Source organism: Desmodus rotundus, chromosome 11, assembly GCF_022682495.2.
Source record: "Desmodus rotundus isolate HL8 chromosome 11, HLdesRot8A.1, whole genome shotgun sequence".
NCBI lineage: Eukaryota > Metazoa > Chordata > Mammalia > Chiroptera > Phyllostomidae > Desmodus > Desmodus rotundus.
In genome coordinates this window covers 86,606,987-86,629,619 of record NC_071397.1, presented here as the reverse complement: position 1 = coordinate 86,629,619, position 22,633 = coordinate 86,606,987, and the positions used below count along the sequence as shown (strand labels likewise).

Here is a 22,633-nt window from a genome sequence, read left to right as displayed (position 1 = left end):
GGTTCTCTGTATTATACAAATTTTCTATGATTCTATGTATTGCTTATGAAATTAAATTCTAAAATAATAATAGCCTGACACATCGAAATATTGGTCAATATGAAGGGGCTATACCTTTATCTAACTGACTTTTTAGAATCCCATGCTTCTAATACAGTGTAATGAATACACTCTATTTTCTCAAAATTTAAAAGAACAGTATTCAAGTGATTTCTCTGGTTATTCTTGATTAGTCTATCTTGACCACGCCTCTCGAAGCCACATTCCATATCTTGCTCCAAAACAGATGTGACCCACGGATGTCCCACGTCGAAAAGCGCCCCGTGCTCACTGTCCTGTGGCAGGATTGCCCTGCAGGTGAGAAACGGGCCCTTTAGCTCTCTGTCCAGAGTCTGCTAGGCACTGAAGAAAGCCCAGTTGTTGTGCAATCCTAAGCAGTAAGGTTTTTCCAAGCATACTTGGATCACAGAAATATCTGATTCAATATGGAAAATTACACTATTGTTCACAGTCCCACAGCAACACATGACATTTCAGGGTAACACAGAGAAACACATGCAAACCCTCAAGAGCAGCTACTAATTTTGCTAAATGTTATAGCAGAGATGGGGGATGGCAGCGATGGGGAAAGAAGTGACCTCAACGAGTGGTCAGATGACTTTCTGTAATTTCAATAACAGTTGCAACTAAGAAAGGGAATGGGTGATAATATTCTCAACGACCTTGCCCACGCTGACAAAACCAGGCCCCTAGTTTATGTTTGATCCCAAACAACACTTTCTAAGAAGGTAAAGAGGGTCCTATGCAAAGTATCATACTCACAATTCTTCCCCCAAGATTAGGAAAAAGCATTAACCCTTCAAGTTTATGTGCACATTTCAGGGTCAAGGATGATTCTACTAAAAAAAAACCCAATGTGGATTCACCCTCTTTGTATAATATCCCCAAACAAAAAACATAAAACACCCACTTCATTTTTGTTCCCTGAGGACTCAATGAACTATTGGCCTTCACCTGGCAGCCTGTGGTTTTAAGTGGCAAACTAAGTACCCTGGTTACATAATGACATACAAAATCTCTTCTCAAGACATTTTATTTCTTATTTAATATTAAGCCATGAACTACAGTCAAGAATGTTTTATTATAAGTAATAAGTAAATATAAGAAAAACTCAAATGCATTGTTTAGTACACTTAGGTAGTTCTATCTTTTTAACGGTTTTTTTAAACGCCAAGAATTCTTAGCATGTCTGAAAGCAAAAACTGTATTCTCCAGGTACACTCGACCACTTCCTGCTCTTTGAACACCCCAAGCGCTTCAACATCTGAGCCCTCATTCACCCTTCTCACTCTGTGGTTTTCTTAAATTCCTTTGCAATACAGATTGAGAAAACAAAAATAAGTGCCTAGATGATATTACTTTAAACCTCTACAAAAATGCCTTCACCCAGTCAAAATACAAGGCCATGCCTTTGGATCTCCTCAAATCATGATATAAGAAACATCAACTATAAAAATACTCCTACATATCCTGCTAAGAATCAATCAAAGGCATTGTCTACTTTCTACCCAACGTTCTTTGTATGGCAACCTGAGTGATAAATGACCTTGAAAAGTCGGTGCCTGGAAAGGACTGTATTTTTCTGATAAATTGCTCTGCTTCCTTTATGCCAACACTAGGGACACTGCAATCAAATGTGTGTTCTTTTTCGCCTTGGTTGCCCTGAACATTAGCTAAATTTGTTTCATAACGGCAATAAATAACCTATCCCTGATGCCTAACACATTTTTCTCTTCCTTTTATTTTAAAATTGTCATTTTTTACATGTTTTTAACCATGTCACCGTAAAAGTCACCTTCAATGTATTTTGAAATATGTTTAAATGTTTTTTTTATCCTCACCCGAGGACATGCTTACTGGTTTTTAGAGAAAGCGGGGGGGAGGGTGGGGAGAGAGAGTAAGAAAGATGGAAGAGAGAGAGAAACATTGATCAACTGTCTCTCGCACACACCCTGACTGGGGACTGAACCCGCAACTCAGGCATGTGCCCTGATCAAGGATGAACCCACAACCTTTTGATTTGCAGGATGACCCTACAACCAACTGAGCCACACCAGCAAGGGTATGTTAAGTGTGTTTTAAATACAGTAGGCAGAAGTAACACATTGACGCTGTGTTCTATAAACTATTCCATGTTAAATTACAGAACAGAAGCGATGTGGCCTAGAGCAGCATCTATCCCATTAGAATGTGCAGACGAACCACCTGAAGGTCTTATTAAGGTGTAGATTCTGATTCAGAAGGCCTGGGGTGGAGCCGGAGAGTCCATATTTCCGGCAGGCTCCCAGGTAAGATGGATACTCTGGTTGCCAGACCACACTTCGAGGAGGCAGGACCTAAACAATCTTCTGTGCTCGCATAAACGAAGTCAGTACAGGGAGAACAATGCCTGAGAGGCAGCCCTAAGAGGTAACTCTCAAAATGGGGGGCACCATGAAACAGCAAATGGGAGAGCCAAGTTTTTGTTTCAATCTTTAAAAACCAAAGGTCCTAAATCCAATGTCAGTAGTAATTTAACTTTTAGTAACAAATGTCCAGTTCATGTTTTTCAAAGAAGTTGATTCTGGCTTATGTGTTAGACATTCTACCACACACATTTGAATAAAGTTCTGACTGATACATTCCAAAAAAAATTCCTATTATTTCAAATGTCTTAGGAGGAGTTAGGACAAGAAAAGAATGCGCATTGAAAATTTGGTAAGAAAAACTTTCCATTTGTTCAAAAGTTTAAAAATGCATATTATACTCCAGTACTACTTTGAGGCCTCAACATGCACCTGCCTTTTTCTTCTAACATATTTATGCTGGTTTTATTCTGATTTCTCATTTTAATAATTTGGGGGGCAACTGTTACATAACCTGAGGGGGGCAAATATCCTTTCATTAGTGGTAAGTGAACGAATATGTATCATTTGAAGAAAATTCATCAGCTGTAATATTGGTTAAGGAAGTATTTGAAATCAGTTAGTTTAAATTTTCTTTCCCTCCAGCGTATCTCCAGTTAAGGGTATTCTTCCTCCTGGTATGGCATGTTGCATAGTGATAGTCTCCAAAATACTTTACAGTAAAGCAAAGACCTAGTTTTTCCAGTGTTGTTCAGTTTTTATAGATTCTCATACTGCCTATTGTTACATGTATGTCTCCTCTGCACAGTTTCATAGATGCAGTAGGCTCAAACCTGTACTTGGGTTAAAGTACAAATTACCCAATTACCTAACACACATAAAGAACTCCTGAGTCACTGCCTAAGCACAACAACATTAACGAATCCCCCCCCTCCCAGGCCAGAGGATACAAAGCCACACGTACTAGCTTTCTATTGCTGCAGTAACAAATCACTGTACATGTAGTGCCTCCAGCAACAAATATTTATTATTTTACATTTCTGGAGGGCCGAAGTCCAAAATGGGTCTCAGCGGGCTAAAACCAAGGTGTCAGCAGGGCTGTGTTCCTTCTGGAGGCTCCAGGGGAGAATTTATTTCCTTGTCTTTTCCAGCTTCTAGACACCCCTCTACATTCCTTGGCTTTGGCCCCTTCCTTCACCTTCAAAGCCAGCAATGTTGCATCTCTCCGTTACTTTCTCCAGCAGTCACATCTTCTTCCACTTGACTCCTTTTCTGCCTCCCCCTACTTTTAAGAATGTGTGTGATTTACTTTGGGTCCATCTGGATAATCCAGGATAATCTCCCTATTTTAACATCAGCTAATTAGCAAACTTAACTCTCCTCTGCCTCGCGACCTAATATATTTATAGAGTGCAGGGACTCGGGCATCTTCAGGGACCCGTTATTCTGCCTACCACCCCGCAGCATTCCATTTGCATTTACGAACTTGAATTTTCCTGAAGCACTGCAGTTCTCTTACAGTTCTTCAGTGCTGGAAAAAGCGCCTGGGGAATAACAGTATAAAATTACTGAGAGCAATATCTTGCATTTCAGTGTTTAACCATGAGCTTTGATTCTCTTGGGATGACTCATACTCAGAGAAAGCTATGGCTGCAGCTGGAACGGCCACTGCCATGCAACCATCTGCTCCTGGGTACACGTAGCCTTGGATTCCCGACTTGCATTCTGGTAAACTGATGCCGCGGCACACGGAACCAGACTGTGGCCACCAGGGTAAATAGCCAGACTCCCCGCAAGCCACGTGGACTAGAAAAAGGGCCTTCTCCTTGAAATTTTGAGAAGCTAAGCCATCTTCCAAAATTGCTCTAATGACCGTTGAATCGTTAAAACTGTCCAAGGCACTAAGCAATAAAGTTTTTTTTAACACACAAAAATGAAAAGTTAAATGGGTAAAATATAGTAGCCTGATCTTTTCGTGCCATTCCTAAAGACGGACAGGTTGGTTGTTTTAACAGCTATACAATGCTTAAGCTCTAAAGACTATAAATCCATATAGTCTGTCCATAAAGTTTCCAGCCATGCCATAAGAAAAATAGAGACTTTTATTAAAGACGATAAAAGACACAAGAAACATTGTACGTAGGACAATGACCCCTTAGTCCCCTTCAAAGCTATGGCCTTCTTGAGGAAATCTCGTTCACTGGGAGCAGTTTGAATCAACTCATCAGCAGCTGCAGTACGACATTTCTTCTGCTCTGGCGGCAGAAGCTGCAGAATGAATTTTGTCACGACACGTTCCATGCTGAGCATCTCCGTCAACATCTTGGACACAGTAGTGTTTGGAATCCCCAGTTCAGCTTCTAGTTCTCACACTGTCAGTCACTGATTTTTGTTGATTGCAGCCCATACAGGTTCAACATTCTCAGGTGTTCTGCTTGTTGCAGGCCTTCCAGAATGTGGATCACTCTCAACAGATTTTTGACCATCTTTGAAGCATCTGTGCCACACTTTTATTTGCTCTGCACTCATTGCATCATCCCCAAAAGCCTTCTGAGTCATCCAAATAGTTTCTGGGAGGAATGTTCAAGCTTAACACAAAATTTAATATAGATTCATTGCTCTACTCATTCAGTCATTTTGAATATGATGGCCACACAGCGTGCATGCTCACTCAATGGGGTCTACCCCTCCCCCACTGACTAGTACAGTGAAGTCATCATTGTTCACACACGCATATTCCAGGCCACTCTCCTTGGCTGCCAGGTTACATCGATGTCATGCAAACCTTTCTCATTATATTAACGATGGCTGGACTTTTTCCAGACAGATCTCGTGTGCGTGTGTACATATACTATATATACATAGTATGTATACATACATATATATATATATAATGTATATATATATATATACTGATATGAACATATCAGTTTGCTTGAGTGTCCCTCTGTGAATATATTCTACACATGCTTTCTCACAGGAAGTCATGGCTAAAGAGGTTTATTATATCTCAATCAGAACTACAGAGAGTAAGAAATCTGAATGATTGGCTGAAGGCCTCATACAAACGGAATCTAAGTATGAAACCAAGTAAAAGTATCCAATGTGAATTTATGCCTGAATTTTGATAAGTAAAGTCTATTTATGATGATCATTATTTAAAAGAGACATTTCCATGGATCAAATATAATGTATATGACAGATTAAGTAGGGTCAAATTGGCTCTACCACAGCTTCTTGTCACACAGAGGTTATGAGAGATATATTGCTTTATGTGAGTCTTATTTTTCAACACACAGTAAGCAATTCCAATGTGAGAAGCAGTCATCTCTCATGGATTAACCGACACCTTCACTTTCTATGCTTCTCAACTGCTGACCCCCTACTCTGCTCCCTTCCACACTACCTCTAATGCAAAAGTGCTTCTGAGAACTGTTCAGAGTTCTGCGGCTCTGCTAGGGTTTCCATCAATATTTTAGCTCCACACTGCTCCTTGGTGACATCAAAATGGGCCAGCTCTAAGTGAGATCTGATTGAGGAAGGGGATATTGTAGTGACCTAAGAGGAATTTGTTCGCAGAGCCCCTAAAAGAATTCTGAAAACCTAGGCACTTATTTTTAAATAATGTCTAAACATTTTAACATAAGTTTAAACACTTGAAAAAGGGACATTGCTTCTAACACCCTGATTTTATATATATATATATACATCAGGACTGTAGATTTCACTCATTCAATCTATAGCAAATATATGCTATACATCGTAACTGGCAGAGCCCATCAACCCAATACACCTTGCTGTCAAAACAAGCCTGACTTCATTTTTCAATCAAATATGAAGACACTTCTCGTGAAAAATCATCTCACTCTGAACGCTAAAAGGAGCAGGTAAATACAGGGATGAGCACATGACAAAGAAAAAAGAACTGGCAGGCATTACCTATATTCAGATCAACTTCAAAAAAGACATGGAAGTTGAAGATTTGAAAAATGAAACCCTGGAAACACTGGGAAGTCTTGGGTGCACCATGTGCCCTAGGGTAGGAGCCTGATTTGGAGACTACTGGGAAGAGAAGAACTTAAGTTCCTCTCTGAATGTATCTAATGTGACACAAATATAAGGTAGTTTTTCTAAACAAAAACTCTGCAACTGCATTTTTCTCTTTTGAAGGATCTGAAGCCTTTGGAAATATCTTAAGGCAAATATCAAGTTCTCTTCAACAAAATGGAGGGTCAACAATTAGAGATGATAATCTTGCTTGGGCAGCCAACCTGGTATATAATCTTGGACAGACAGTTCTGGCATCCCAGGAATTGGTTCAACGTCTTCTGTAGTCCTTAGCATGGGTTGCTTTTGTTTGAACCCTCTGCCCAGACTTTGTTGGTCATTTTTTATTGTGTATTGGACCCAGAGTAAATTAGCCACCTTTCATTCTGAAGTTCCTACTTTCTACCCCATGTCATTCCTGGGCCTTATGCTCATGTTCGGATTCTCTGGCCCTTTTAGTGCCAGAAGTGAATAGGTTAAAGAACAAACAATAATAACAACAACAAAAAAACCCCTGCAGTTGCCAAGGCTATTACATTGTGCCAGAAGAGAGTCTGTTTATGCAAGCTAATGCAATCGTTACACGGAAGGATAGGAAATCGGGGTGTAAAGTCACACTGGAAAGGCATTTTGAAAATCTCCATCCCCTAATGTTTCTGGGTAAAAGGAAGTAAGGAAATTACTGACAATGGGCCAAAAGCAAAAACCAAAAATAAAAATAACCAGATGCAAAAAAGACAACTTTATTAGGTGCTCTCTCTTCTTTGTGTGGAGGATTTTGATCCTTGCAGAGGAAGCTCCAAGTAACTCGACAGTACCCAGTTTCCACAGTTGCTGCAACTTGATCCCACGATGGGCACTCTGGAAAGCACCTTGGGAGCGAGTGAGTCTGAGGCCCCTCATGATCAAGGTCATCCAATCCATTTACTAAGTTGGGCATCCTTCCGTGTCACCTCTTAGAAGCATGTCTGTGTTCCCCTCCAAATAGCCCACAACCTGGCTGCACCCCACCTCAACTGGAACCACAGCAACCAGGTAATGTGGGTGGTACAGAGGGGCTGCCAAGGGGGTAGGCAGGCTTTTCGACGCAATCACTGGGGAAGAGGCGAGGACCAGAGTGGATGCTGGAAGCGCGTGCCCACGGACGCTGGAGCACTCACAAATATTCTCAGGCTAAAGTGCAGGGCGGACGGGGAAAGGGAGAGGACAGCCTTACCAGATCTATGAACGTCAGGAATTTCCAGCTGCCTCCGTAGGTCTGATGCGAGGGCATTTCGATGGCCTTGTAGTTGCACAGGATGGAGCAGTAGGACAGCAGGATCGCCACCCGCAGCACCTGACAGGGGATAAGCGCCATGTTCGCCAGAGGCCTGGGCTGGCTGGACGGCGACGAGGGGGGCGGGGTGCGGGAGGCACGGGGTGCGCGCAGTGGGAGGCCGGGCGCAGCCGGCGGAGGGGCGGGACGACGCCGAACCGAGCGCACCCGGCTGGATCCGCCGGACCGCGAGCGCCCGGGCGACCTGCGCGGGCGCTATCGGTGGCCAGGGCCGGGCCGGCGGCGAGGCGTCAGCTCTTTCGTCATCTCCGTCATTCTGTCCCAGCGTTTTCGGGCCCCAGGAGACCCGGCCGGGGCGCCCCCTAGGCTTCCCAGGAGTGGCGGGGCCTAAGGGCTGGGCTGGGCCGGGCTGGGTGGGCGGGCGGGTGGCTGGGTGTGGTTATCCCGGAGGGCGTGTAGGGCTCGGAAAGGGAACGCCCTCCGACCTCTGGGGCTGCTGCGGGTGACAATGACGGGGCGGGGCGGAAAGTCGGGAACCCTGCCCTAGGGAAGACGGCTCCAGCGTCGCCGAAGTGTTCCATCTGCGGGATTTCTGGGGGAGCGCGGTCCCTGGGGTTGTACCTCTTGGACAAATAGGGTGGTCGGTGCTGCGGAACCCGTGGGCTGTCAACGTGAGCACGGGCAGAGGGACTGCTTTAGTTTGGACCCGACGGGATTTTTAGAGTTAGACTATTTACTGTTCATTATGAAATTCCCTTGTAAGTTCTGTCCCAGTAGATAAGACTTCCTTGCTCTTTCCACAGGAGGTTTGTAAATATCGTGTTAATATATAAGAAGACAGACTGCGAACTTTGGAAAAAGAGGTTTATAAATAAAAGGTTATAAAGAAAGAGTCAGATAACTGTTTATGCTACAAGATTACATTCTGCTTAAAAACAAATCATTCGGAGTTTGGATGTAAAACTCGTGTGTGTAATTTAATACTAATCTTTTCAGGGTTAAACTGGTTTTGCCCTTTTACTTATTTATTTTTTCCTACACCGCACATCCAGGGCTTAATGGAAGGAAAATAAATATAAACTGGATGCCCTTTGCCTTCCAGTAAATGTTGTCACATTGGAGTTTCATCAGTCTGTGGGCAACATGGCACATTTTAGCCAACCAGAAGCAGAGGCAAATTATGAAAAGACAACATAGGTATTTCCTGTGGGTCCACTTAAAACAGGTGTCTTCTCCAAATAGTCTCGGAGTCAGGACTGTGGAGGGAGGGGCAGGGAAAGCAGAGTGAAAGAGAAAGGAGCCCCTCCCAAAGGTTTGCCTGACGTTTTCTAATCAAGCTCTAAACCGAAATTAAGAAATCCAGTAGATTTTTAAAATTGGCCTTATATTATGCTAGTAGAAACGATGTCAAAAAAATATTAAGATAATTCCAAAAAGATTCTACCAGCCTAAAACTATTTCTTACTGATTTGTAGCTTTCTCTTCATGTAAAGTTGGGTCTAAATTTTTTTTAACTGTGTGTCCACGCTGCATGTTCATAGGATTGCAATTTAAAAGTAGGTCTGAAGATCTGTCTTGCTAAGTCCTTGATAAAGTTTTATGTGTTCACGGGATATCCTTTTAGTTTGACACGACTTCCTACCTTACAGTTTAAAAAATTTTAATAAGGCTCCCTGTCCCCATCATTAAAAACCATAAAAATATTTTCATAAAGTACATACAATTTTATCCTGTTGTCAGTTTCTTTTTAAATAAATAACTATAACACTCAAAGAATGTTTTGAATCTATTTCAGTGGGGTTGCCTTTGTTACTTGTGATTGCCTAACCATGATAAGACAGTTTTTTGGGGGGAGGGGAGGGTAATGAAATATTTGCAGAAACCCTGACTCAAATATTTCACGAAGAATGTCAGTCCTCAATTTGGGGAACTTCTTGATAGCTATGTATTAACATGTCCAGGTTATTCATTCTACTTTTTATATACTATCTAATCTTAATTATGTTTCAAGGTATTCTTAGTGAAAACAATATTAATCTAGACATGGATTGCATTTTTATAGTGTAAATAATACAATGGGGTATTGCTTTTAAAACTTCATAGAAAGTTATCCTTTTTTATGAACTGCAATACATTATTCACTGATAAATAATTACATGATGACTCCATATTTGAGTTAAAGAATACATTGTGAGGGGAAATATCTACATGTCACTTGTTTATCTTTTTCATTCCACCCAGAGTCAGAAGAGAATAGCCTGTTTCCCATGAGCTTCATGGAAACATGTTTCCCAAGGGAATATTTCAAGACCCTGTTTTGGCTTCTAGTTACATTAGTATTTTTTTTCATTGTAATAGCCCTTACTCTTACATAGTCTCTATATGGGCTGAAGGTATACTTCCTTGAGGAATGCTAAAAACTGATACTCTTTGTTTTTTTATTGAGGAGGCGGTCTGACACGTTAGTGATGATAATCCTGGCTAGTTTTGGAAATGACAGAAACTCCTGTGTCTCTGTTATGTTGTATTCCAAGAAGCCAACTTTATGTAGCCATGGGTCTTTGCTGAAAAATGCGGGAAGAATTATTTATGCATATCCTTACAATATTCTATGCTTAGGTATTTCCTTTGATTCTGTATTTACATTAGATAAGCATTTCCTAACAATATCAATATGTTTGAGCAAATCATTTTTCCCCTCCACATTTGTCTGCACCACAGGGTGGAAGCTGGGATGTGTTCCTCTGAGAGGTTTGGGCATCTGAAAGACCCCTTTGGTGTCACAAAAAATATAGCTTTGAGTTGTTTATTTTTTCTGCTTTATACAAGTAGCATATTTACGATATTAAAATTGGAAAGCCTCTTGCCAACCACAGAAAACACTGCAAACATGTCAGCATATCCCTGCAAGTCGTTTTACAATATATAGAGGTAGAGAATAGTATACACAAAACAGGGTTTATTCTCGTATCATCATCATCATCATTATTATTATTATTAACCTACTTTGGCCCACCTGTGTTTACTTAACTTGTGGTGACATACTGTGTAACAGTTTGCACCACACAGATTTCTTTTGCTTTCTATTTAATAAGAATGTTCTCTAATTATTGAAAACTCTTTGTAAAATTATGTTTAATGATTACATAACATGTCATAATATGAACATATGTTTTGCTTAAACTTTTCCCTGTTTTAAGATATTTAGCTTGTTTCTAGCTTTTTATTGCTACAAATACACTGTAATGTCTGTATTTTGAGCTAAGGTCATTCTTTTAAGGATTATTTGTAGCTTAACACCAATTAAGAAACCACCCTTTTATAACCTAATGTGTATATTTTTCACACGTGTTTATATGAATTGAGCCAAGTAGAGCTCCTTTGCCATAGCAAGCAGTTTGGAAAGATTAAGATTTAAGTGAAAGAAGTGAAAATCATTCTTTTTTCCAACACCTTATGCTCATTACAGATTTAAAAAATTGCCTTAGGTATGAAGCATAGTGCCAATGCATTTAATTAGTCAGGGTTTTTGGTGTTTTTGTTTGTTTGTTTTGTTTTGTTTTTGCTATTACCAGGAAGGACTGGTATTTACAGGCCAATGAGCAGCATCTACCAGCAGTTGTGTTTCTGCTGCTGGTTGCAGCAGTTTTTGCTGATTTACAAATGGACTGTATTTGCTATAGGGACGTCTGCTTGGTGAGGAGATTTCTACGTACCAAGGATTCCTGGAGAGTCGCGGAAAAGCTTTAGAGAAAGTAGTGTTCAGATTAGGAGCCAGTCACCATGTAGAGCTCATACAGATCTGAAACATCTTCCCACTCCCCCGAATCTTTCTGTGCGTTAGCACCCACGCTATGCATCCTGCTGGAGCTCTCTCTCTGCCTGTATGTGCCCATACCCAGACCCAGCACATCTGGCAGCACTAGTGTAAATCCACTTTGACAACCCCTCTAGGACTTAGGATGTGGTCTTCCTGCTCTGAATGATCCACATGGATGGCTTACTGGTGATTCAAATTCTTTTTTTAAAGATTTTATTTATTTATTTTTAGAGAGAGGGTAAAGGTGGGAGAAAGAAAGGGAGAGAAACATCAGTGTGAGGTTGCCTCTCTCGTGCCCCCACTGGGGACTTGGCCCGCAACCCAGGCATGTGCCCCAACTGGGAATTGAACCAGTGAACCTTTGGTTTGCAGGCTGGCACTCAATCCACTGAGCCACACCAGGCAGGGCTGGTGATTCAAATTCTACATGTACTCATTGAACTGGTGGTTTCCTCCTCAAAAACTGCCCCTTCTGCAGTGTCCCCAATCTCTGGAAACTGCACCACCCTGCTGTGATTAAAATGTTGGACAGAGCTAGATGGCCTGGGAGTGTCAGTCTTTTAAGGTTGCTAAGGTATTTCTGGAAGTGTGGCAAGTTGAAGGTAATCCACGTACCAAAATTCTTCTCAAGAAGGAGACTGTATATTTTAAATAGAAGAAACGTGTTTATAAGCTACTTCGCTGGGTGGGGTAACTGGTGAAGAGAGACCTCCTAAAACATTAGAGAATTACACAAATTGTTGCTAAATTTCTTCTCCCCAGTGGGTGTCAGGGTAATTGCAGAGTTTCCGTTTTGCTGAGTAGGGTCTATATATGAGTTTGGTACTAAAACTCACTTGCTCTGGGTAGTAGAGAAAAGGTGGACCACCACCACCACCGCCAGGGGGCCTTTCCCACGGCCTTCAGCCTCTAGCCGAATAAATGTTAAACAGATAGATAATCAAAAGGTATGTCAGAGGTCTTAACAGCAAATCCTTCAGAGAACAGGCATGTGTTATAGCTAAGTAAAGCCAGAAGTAAGGCAAGGGGCATGGCTGGGTCTATAACAAACTAACGTAAATGCATTTTAATTCAAAATTTTTAAAATTGTGTCAGCCAAAAAGAAAAAAAGCACAACTGTGTGCTACAGTCAGCTGCAGGTAGAAATTTTGGATTATCCTTTTGAAAGAGCATTATGTCAACGCCTTACCCACAGTATCCAAAGGGCCTCATCACTCACTTGTCATCATCATCAGCAAGAGTGAAGATGGCTTTGGTTGAAGCTGAGAACCCTATTCCTGGAAGTAGGATGGAGGAAATCATGAAGACAGGTCAAAAGGGTACACGTACCCTGTCTCTGAAGGAAAGTTGGCAGAAGAATCTGCCCACAAACTTTCCACCTTTACCTCACTGGCCCGCATTCTTCCACATGGCCAAAGCTGGGAAAAGCAGCCTCCATCCTGGGCCTGCTCAGCCCAAAATCAGGGCTCCATTTTCAGGAAAGGGGGATATTATGGGTTGAATTGTGTTCCCCCAAAAGATATGTTGAAGGTCTCATTCCTCAGAAAGTGGCCTTATTTGGAAATAGGGACATTGCAGATATAATTAGTTAAGAAAGCATGTCATAGATTGTCATAGATTAATCCATGTCAATCCAGAGATGACTGAGGTCCTTACAAGAAGACAGAGACTCACAGGGGGAATGCCACCTCGATGACAGAGCCAGAGATTGGAGTAATGACAAGTCAAGGAATTGCAGACTGTCACCAGAAGCCAGGAGAGAAGCCTGGAGTAGATTCTCCCTCACAGGCCTCAGAAGGAACCAACCCTGCGGACTCATTGACTTCCAGCCTGTAGACCTGTGAGACGATACATGTCCTAAGCCGTTCAGTCTGAAGCATCTCTGGGAGGCCGATACAAGGGAGAAAGATACTGGGAGAGATCCCTAACAGTTTCTACCACAATATCCATCAGTAGTCAAATTCCAGTAATCTGTTCTCTCTGACATTCCTCAGATCTGAGCTTTCATTTTTATTTCTACTGTTGTTGCCTTATTGAATAAAGTCTGTGACTGCCCTCCCCACCTCATCCTGCGCCTCCATGTCACCCTTGACACTGCCACTAGAATTATCTTCCTGAGATTTTAGGTTAGATTTTTAACACTCCTCTCCTAAACAACAGTGACTCTCACTTCCTGAGCACGGTGCTCTCTCTGCATCTGCCATGGTCTTTCTGACCTTAACCCAGCATTTCAACTTCCACGATTGCACCTTTTCCAAGAGTTACGAATTCCATTATCATAAGAATACTTATCCGCCCTCCCCCAAAACTCAACATTTACTTTTACTCTTTCATGCTTGTTGGACTAATAATTCATATCACCTTCTCCATCTGTGAAAATTCTACTCATCTCTGAAGGCCCAGCCCTGGCAGAAGTTCTCCAATAATACTTGTATCTGCAAAGACTCTGCCAACTAGGAAGCACTTTCACGTTATACTAAGTGACGATTGTGGCATCTGCTCCTTATGGGGCAGCAGGGGAGCATCCCTGGCACAAACACCATCACCTTCTTGGAGGGGATCGCCCTGAGAGACCCTTCCCATGGAACCAGACAATCCATAGGCAACACACGTGTCAGACAGCATTCTCTCTCTTTTGTAACAAGGGAAGTGTATTCCCCAAAAGTCTGAGATTATGTGAAGCAGCTAATCCAACTATTCCCTTGAGACCAGACTCTTTGTCCATTTAAGGCGAGACTTTGGGGGAACTGGTAGCCTCTGCAGTAAAGCGATAGCACAGAAATGTGGCATCCTGGGATGATGAGATGGACTGCTACTTCTTACCATATTAAGCATGTTTTCCTGGAATTTAGGGAGGGCAGCTAAAATGTCTGCAGTCCATTTATTGGCCTTCTGTGTTAGTTATCCTCAGAGCTAGTTAAAAGTCTGTTTTAAAAATGAATATAATAAACACTCAGCACAAAAGAAGAGTTCAATAAAATTAAGCTAAACACCATCATCTCATTTTCAGGAGACATGTGATTTTCCTTGAGAGATGGCAGTATCAGGCAGGCCTGCCAAGTGCCAAAAGCCAGGTAAAATGATCTGTGAGGTTGGCCAACTCAGAGCTGAGAGAGCTCTTTGTTCCCTCCTTTTGAGGGAAGACCCTGGTACCCAAGTAGATCTGCTGGAGCCAAGGTTAGTTCTGATATCTCGTTCACCCTGGAGCTGAGCATCCAGTTCCCGTTCTGCTCAAAAATTCATCTGCCAAAAAAAGATGGCAAATTGCTTTTATCACTGACATAGATGAAGACATCAGATCCATAAAGATGTTTAGGAGTTTACCTGGGATTTCCATGATCTGGCTGGGCCAAGCCACAGTTCTGAGTAAGGTTGGAAAGTGCTCGGAAGACTTTTGAGAAATATTTCACTACAGCAGCCCTCCTCTACCCCTATCTTTCCTATTTCACTACGTGTGCAATGGCTAGAGCTGCAGTAGCCATCTTGTAAGCATGAGGAGAAGAACCAGAGAATCTCAGAGATATTTCTCCTGACATCAGAACACCAGCTGAACCAATGCCTGCCATGGCCTCCTTCCAGACTTCTTGTGATGTGAGAAAAATAACCCCCTATTCTGTCACGTGCAGCTAAATGACGGTACAAGGAGATATTTGGGGTTATTTCCTGGCATGCTTTAAATCACAGGATAGTGGGATACTACTAAGGAGACTAGGGTTTACATTTATGTATTTTTTAATTTAATAAGCACTCATATAACACCTGTGGGCCAAGCTCTGATCTGAGCACTTTATTAACTCATCCTCACCAAGGGTGGTTACTACTATTGTCTCCATTTCACATAAGAGGAAATAGAGGCATAGAGAAAATTAGTTAAACTGCCAAGGTCATACAACCAGTAAATGGCAGAACTGCGGTATGAAACCATGCATTTTGGGTTCTTAATCATTACATCATGCTGTCTGATGCTGGCAGTCAGTACATATCACATTGTAGGGTCTGAATCTTCTTCTGCTACTGATAAGCCGGGTGATTTGGGTTGTGTTTTCTCACATGTTAAAATTCTGACCTCCACTCACAGATAGCTGCTTACTCCACGCATGCTAATATCTGACAGAAATTTACCATGTCAGGCAGAAACAACATCTGTATTTCAGCATCTTCATAGACATTATTGTCTAATTCACAAGGACAAGAAAATTTTCGATAAGAATCCCAAGAGTCACAAATCATTTTGTAATAATTTTCATGAAACTTCCATTATTGACAATCTTTTTGTTATCATTTGACTATGTCCCTTAATTTCATGGTGTCTGAGGCATCTGAAATTATCTTTTAAAAACTTGAGTTCCAGCTTCTTTAAATGAACATTTCATCAATACCTATTTATGTTCTATTTCTTCATTATTCCTTTCACAAAAACTACATTTGACCATCAGATTCAGTCAATAATTATATTCAATTTTGTTTATTTTCCAGAACTGCATAATGCTGTTCAAGTTTTGCTTAAATTGATGAGTTATTTTCTTTCAAAATAGTACCCTTTTCTCCTGCTTTAGTTTATATTGGAGGCCAGACATCTTTGTATTGACGGAGTGACAGACTCTTCTCTCTGGAGGAAGACTGAGACCACCCGGTGCAGGCCCTTCCTTCTACACACAATGACACTGGGGCTCAGACCAGCTACTTAACCTGCCTGAAGTCACAGTTAGTAGTAGAAGAGCTGGATTTAAAACTTTCTTTAGGCTCATTTTTTCTTCTCTTTTTATTCTGTTTAAATTGGTAATTTTATTTTGTAGAGCCATTTTAGGTTTACAAAAAACATGAGCAGAAAGTACAGAGACTTCCCATACACACCCTTTCTCCCGCCATGTAGAGTTCCCTTTATTATTAATATTTTGCATTAGTATGGTATATTTGTTATAATCAACCATTATTCATTATTCACTCTTTTTGTGTTGCACAGTTCCATGTGTTTTGGCAAATGTATGATGTCTTGTATCCTCTCTTACAGTATCATAAAGAATAGTTTCACTATAGCCTTAAAAATGCACCAAGTTCCACCTACTCATTCCTCACTTCCTTTCTCTGAGCTGCTGAAAACCATTAATCTTTTTACTGTCTTGTAGCTTTGCCTTTTGTAGAATTTCATATTGTTGTAATCATACAGTACATATCCTTTCCAGACTGGCTTCTTTCACTTAGTAATATGAATTTAAGTTTCCTGTGTGTCTTTTTGTGACCTGACATCATATTTCTTTCTATTTTAAAATAATATTCCATTGTGTGGATGTGCGCAGTTTATTTATCCAAGAACATCTTGATTGCTTCAAAGTTTTGGTAGGTATGAATAAAGTTACTATAAACATGTGTGCAGATTTTTGTGGACACAAGTTTTCAACTCATTTGGGTAAATACCAACAAGCGCAATTGCTGGATTATATACTAAAACTATGTTTAGTGCTGTAAGAAACTGCCAAGCTGTATTCCAAGGTAACTGAACCATTTTGCAGTCCCATGACCAAGTGGCATTTATATAGAAAAACTGTGGACCTTTGTGTATTAATCTTCTCTCCTGCAAACTTGTTATAACCATTTATTACTTCCAGGAATATTTTGGTTGTTTGGGGGGGGGGTTCTATATACATAATCATGTCATCTGTGAACAAAGACAGCTTAATTTGTTCCTTCCTGATCTCTATACCTACCTGTTATTTCCTTTTCTTATCTTATTGCATTGCCTAAGACTTTCAGTACAATATTGTATAAGAATGGTGAGAGGGAACAGTCTCATCTTGTTCTTGGAGAGAAAGAATCTAGTTTCTCGCCATTAAGTGTGATGTTAGTAGTAGGTTTTTAAAAGATGTTCTTTATTAAGTTGAGGAAGTTTTCCTATATTCCTGTTTTGTTAAGAGTATTATTCATAAATGGGTATTGGATTTTGTCCAGTGCTTTTCCTACCTCTATTGATTGCATAATAATTGCATGATTTCTACCCTTTAGCAGGTTGATGTGATGGATTACATTAATTGATTGTTTAATGTTGAACAAAGCTTGCACACCTAGAACAAATCTCACTTGGTCATGTTGTATAATTTTTTTATGTATTGTTGTGTTTCATTTGTTAATATTTTTAAAGATTTTTACATCTGTATTTATGAGAGATAATAGTCTGTAATTTTTCTTTCTTAAAATTTCTTAGTCTGATTTTGATATTAGGGTAATGCCTCATAGAATGAATTAGGAAGTAGTTCCTCTGCTTCTATTATTTATAAGAGATTACAGAGAAATGATGTCTTTTCTTCCTTAAATATTTCATAGAATTCACCAATGAACCTAGCTGACCTGGCCTGGTGCTTTCTGTTTTGGAGGGATATTAATTATTGATTGAGTTTCTTTAATAGATATATGCTTATTCAAATTATCTCTCTCTTCTTGTAAAAATTAAATTTTGGCAGGCTGTGTCTTTAAGAAATTAATTCATTTCACCTTGGTTATCAAATTTGTGAGCATAAAGTTGTTTATAATATTCCTTTATTATTCTTTAATATTCATTGGACCAGCAGCAATAGCCCATCTTTCATTTCTGATATTAGTAACTTCTGTCTTTTCGCTTTTTTTCATTAACCTGGCTAGAGGGTTACCAATTTCATTGTTCTTCTTAAAGAAGTAGGTTTTGATTTCATTGGTTTTCTCTATTTTTTCCTCTTTTCAATTTCATTAATTTCTGCTGTAATTTTTTTTCTTTTTTGCTTACTTAGTATTTAATTGGCTCTTCTTTTTTCATATTTCTTTAGGTGGAAGCTTAGATTACTGAATTTACATTTTCTTCTCTCTTAATATATGCATTTCCTGCTAAACTTTACCTCTAATCACTGTTTTCACTGCATCTTACAAATTTTGATAAGCTGCATTTTCATCTTTATTTAGGTCAAAATATTTTGAAATTTCTCTTAAGACTTCTTTGAGCAATTTGTTGTTTTGTAGTGTGTTGTTTAATCACCAAATATTTTAGGATTTTTCCAGCTATCTTTTGTTAATTTCTAATTTAATTTCATTGTTGTCTGAGAGCATAGTTTGTCTGGTTTCTATTCTTTTACATTTGTTAAGGCATTTTGACGACCTGGGATGTACCCTATCTTGGTGAAGGTTACATATGTACACTCTCCGTTGTTGTTCGATGCAATAGTCTATAAATATCAATTAGGTCCAGTTGATTGATAGTGCACTTCAGTTTAATTATGTTATTACTGATTTCCTGCATGCTAGGTCTGTCGATTACTGGTGGAGGAGTGTTGAATGTCCCGATGTAACAGTGAATTTGTCTATTTTTGTTTCCTATTATGGAAGTTTGGGGCTCCTATATTTTGATGCTCTATTGTTAAATGCAAATATGTTAGGGATTGTTATACTCATCCTTTTTCCCCACAGATTCTAGTTTCTGACATGTTATTTTCCTTCTCTCTGAAGAACTTCTTCGAGCTTTTCTTGCAGTCTGATCTACTGGCTTCAAGGAGAAAAATCCCTCGATATTTCTTTTGCTGAGAAAATCTTTCTATCTCCTGTAGTACTGTAAATATACTTTACCATTGTCTTCTAAAATTAACTGATGCCAGGGAGAGTTCTGTTGTCAGTGTACTTGTCATTTCTTTTGGGACAATCTGTATCACAGGTGGCAAACACAAGGCCTGCAGGCTGAATCCGGCCCTCCACCTTGTTTTATCCGGGTAGGCGCCTTGTTTCTACCCAGCAGCAGTGCCCAGCTCTCCCTTAACTGGTAAGGAGGAATTACATTTATACAGTCCTAAAGTTATATTCGGCCCTTTGAAGGCAACCGCAAGGCTGATGTGGCCCCTGGTGAAAATGAGTTTGACACCCCTGATCTATATCTTCTCCCTGGTAGCTTGCAGGTATTTTTAAAAATAATTAATGTTATGCATGATATAATGTATCTAGAATGTGGATTATTTAATATGCTTGTGCATTTTTGATATTTATTCAGTTGTAGAAAATTTCCAGGTACTGCTTATATAACCTGTAGCATATTTTCTCTGCTTTATTCTCTTCTTTAAAAACTCCTATAATAAAACTCTTCCATCGTTCCTCCAGGTCTCCTAAATTCTGTCATATCTTCTTGTTTTCCCTCTATGTTCAGTTCATAATTATCTCTTCAAACCTGTCTTTCAATTCATTGGTTTACTTTTACGATGTATATAATCTATTATTAACTCCTATGTTGAGTTCTTCTTATTTCAACAACCATGTATTTTTTACTTTTAGGATTTCAATTAGGTTCTTTCTTATATTCACTTGTTTTTGATTCCCAGCCATTGATTTCCTTTTGTGAACCAAATATTTTTTGAATAATTTAAACATTTTATTATTCATATCCTTCTCCAATAAGTCTAATATTTTTACTTCCTCAGAAATTAATTGTTTCTACTTAATGAGTCCGTAGTTTGTCTTCATGGCAATTAGATACATCATATTTGAAAGAGTTCATCAAATGCTCTGGGGCCTTAATATTGAGCAGTTTCATGTTGCTTTTGCCCTGATGTATGATATTCAGCCGTTCAAAAAGAATTTATACTTGGGTTTATGACTCTGAGCATCTGAACCTATGTGAATGTATTTTATCCTTGACCTAAGACAAATAGCTTGCTTTAGTTCTCAAACTCCAGCTGCAGGGTGAAGAATTTCAAGTCCTTATTCACAGATATATCAGTGATTTTGCTCTCTGCTTTATGCAAAAAAAAAAAAAAATGGTTCTAGGAATCTTGATTCTAATCTACCAAGAGCTTAAAATCCCCAGGCCCTGAGATATCTATACAACTCCTCAGTGACAAGTTCCCAAAGGATGCCATGGATCCTTAGAAAACAGAACTGCTGTGGAAGACAAGCTCCCACACAATAAGTGGGCATGGAACTCGTCACTAGTGATAGTGCGCAAATAAAGAAGAAGCAGGTTAAAGAATAAACAGCAAACCAATAACTAGGGTTGCCATGAGAGATGGGCTAGAGGAAATTACTTTGCCTACATTATATGACTTTTTCACAACCATAATGCATTCATATGCTACTCTATAATTAAAAAGTGTATTACTAGAAAATTAATAACATATACAGGAAATATGTTTGAGTCAATGCAATAAATGTGTCATTAACACCAAAAAGAGTTAACATTTAATATCATCTGTAAATACAAACATTTTTCTAGATAACTCCTGTAACAAAGATGGGAAAACCTGATAATATTTTCTCTCTGACAAATCTATGAAAAAAATAAAAACACTGCTACAGAAATATGCTGAAAATATTAACATAAGATTCATGGAAGAACTACAGATAATCATTGAACATATCCCTTAAAAAATACCTAAACTCACTTGTAAGTATATAAAAGTAAATTTCATTTAGACTGCAAAGAATAAAAACGATTAAAATTTTACAATATTAGGCATGACGATAGGTAAATAGATAAATAGGTAAATATATTCTTGGTAGAAATATAAATAGGAATAATATTTTATCCTAGTAATTTCTGGAAATGTATGTATGACAATGTTACCTTTAGCAAAAACATGAAAGGCCTATAAATGTCCATGACTGAGGAACTGGTTAAATGAATTGTGATTCCTCCATATAATGAATGAAGTCCATGTGGCTATTAAAAAGAATGGAATGACTCTGTGTGGATTGGTAGAGAGAGATGCCCAATGTATGTTAAGTAAGGAAGCAAGTGCAAGTCACATACACTCACATATACATGGAGACCACATCATGTGTTTCTGATAGTACATTTTGAGACATGTCTGCATCAATGCAGTAAAAACGCTGGAAACATACACCAAATGTGAACAGTGGTTTTCTCTGAGGGGTGAGTTGAAGATTTTCACTATTTATTCCTTTTGAATGATTTTTTTCCAATGATGCGTACATTGTTATAAAAAATAGAAAACAAAAAAATGAAAATTGAAACCATATATGGTCCAAATGGGAACTTAAGATTAAATTTGTACTAGCACTGACTTTATATGTCTGAGGAGAATAAGTTTTAAAGGAAAATTACTTAGGATTTTCTTAATCCTCTGGAAATGAATGGGTGTCACAGATTTTTAACTTCCTTTCTGCACTGGTTTCTCTGAGATTATGTGTTGCTCTGATGGATGGACAGGTCAAAGGCCTTTGCCTAGCTAGGATCAGGATGCCAGTGTGTGACGCCAGCTTCACCAAGTGCCAAACCAAACTCAAGCACTACCACTGGGTAGGGTCCCTCCATCAACAAAACAAGGAACCAGCGCCTGCCAAAACAAGTCTGAGCCATGTTTCCAGTCACCTCTAACAACTCCTCCATTGTTCCACGAACTATGGTTGAAGGTCACATATGGTGACAACAGCTGCTATCAGGTGCAAACCACCTGCAGCAGTTGCTGCTTTGGGCGAAAGAGACACTCTAAGGACGTGGCCACATCGTTCTTGTAGCAGGACGTTGACTTGTAGGGAGTGGGAAGAGTATTAGAAATTAAGTCTAGTAGGTCTTTTGGAACACAGACCATGTGTGATAGAAGCAGAAATTCCCTCAGAGGGCATTGCAGCAAATGGACTGCAGCCACAAAATAAAAACAGCCCAGAGTGTACAAAGGAACACTTCTCTTCCTACAAGTAATTGTGTGTCTTTATAGCATCACCTTCAAGGCTAACACATTTCATTTCCCTCACAGCTTTATACCTCTTTGGAGAGAAGATTTAAAAAACAACACCACTGTTTACACTATTAAAATTTAAGCATATATGGGTACTTATACAATGAGATAAGGTAGGAAAAAAATCCATATGGTAGTAAAATTATTTTATAAATTATTAACTAGCTGGGGTTTCATCTAAGTAAGAGAACCATGAATTTTTCTCAGCATTGCCTTTTAGTGAGATAATAAAGTCGAGCTGTAAAAGGATTCACAACATCCTGCCGGAGCGATAGATGATAAAGTTCAGGCAAGTAGTTATTGGCACAAACTTGTCTTTCTCATTAAATGAAGGGACATTTCAAGAGTAACTCTGCAAATAAAGTAATTTTTATAGAGTGAAGGC

The 22,633-nt window shown here is 39.5% G+C and overlaps 1 protein-coding gene across 2 annotated transcripts in view; it reads right to left on the bottom strand.

Annotated features, from left to right (window-relative positions):
- The window catches only part of AIG1 (androgen induced 1), a 204,559-nt gene extending 196,573 nt beyond the window's left edge, over positions 1-7,986 (bottom strand). For both annotated transcript variants that reach the window (XM_024551928.4, XM_053913625.2), the window contains exon 1: positions 7,669-7,986. In XM_024551928.4, coding sequence (XP_024407696.1) covers positions 7,669-7,809 — 141 coding nt within the window. In that variant the 5' untranslated portion in view covers positions 7,810-7,986. The remainder of the gene's footprint in view (positions 1-7,668) is intronic.
- Between the last annotated feature and the right edge of the window lie 14,647 nt (positions 7,987-22,633).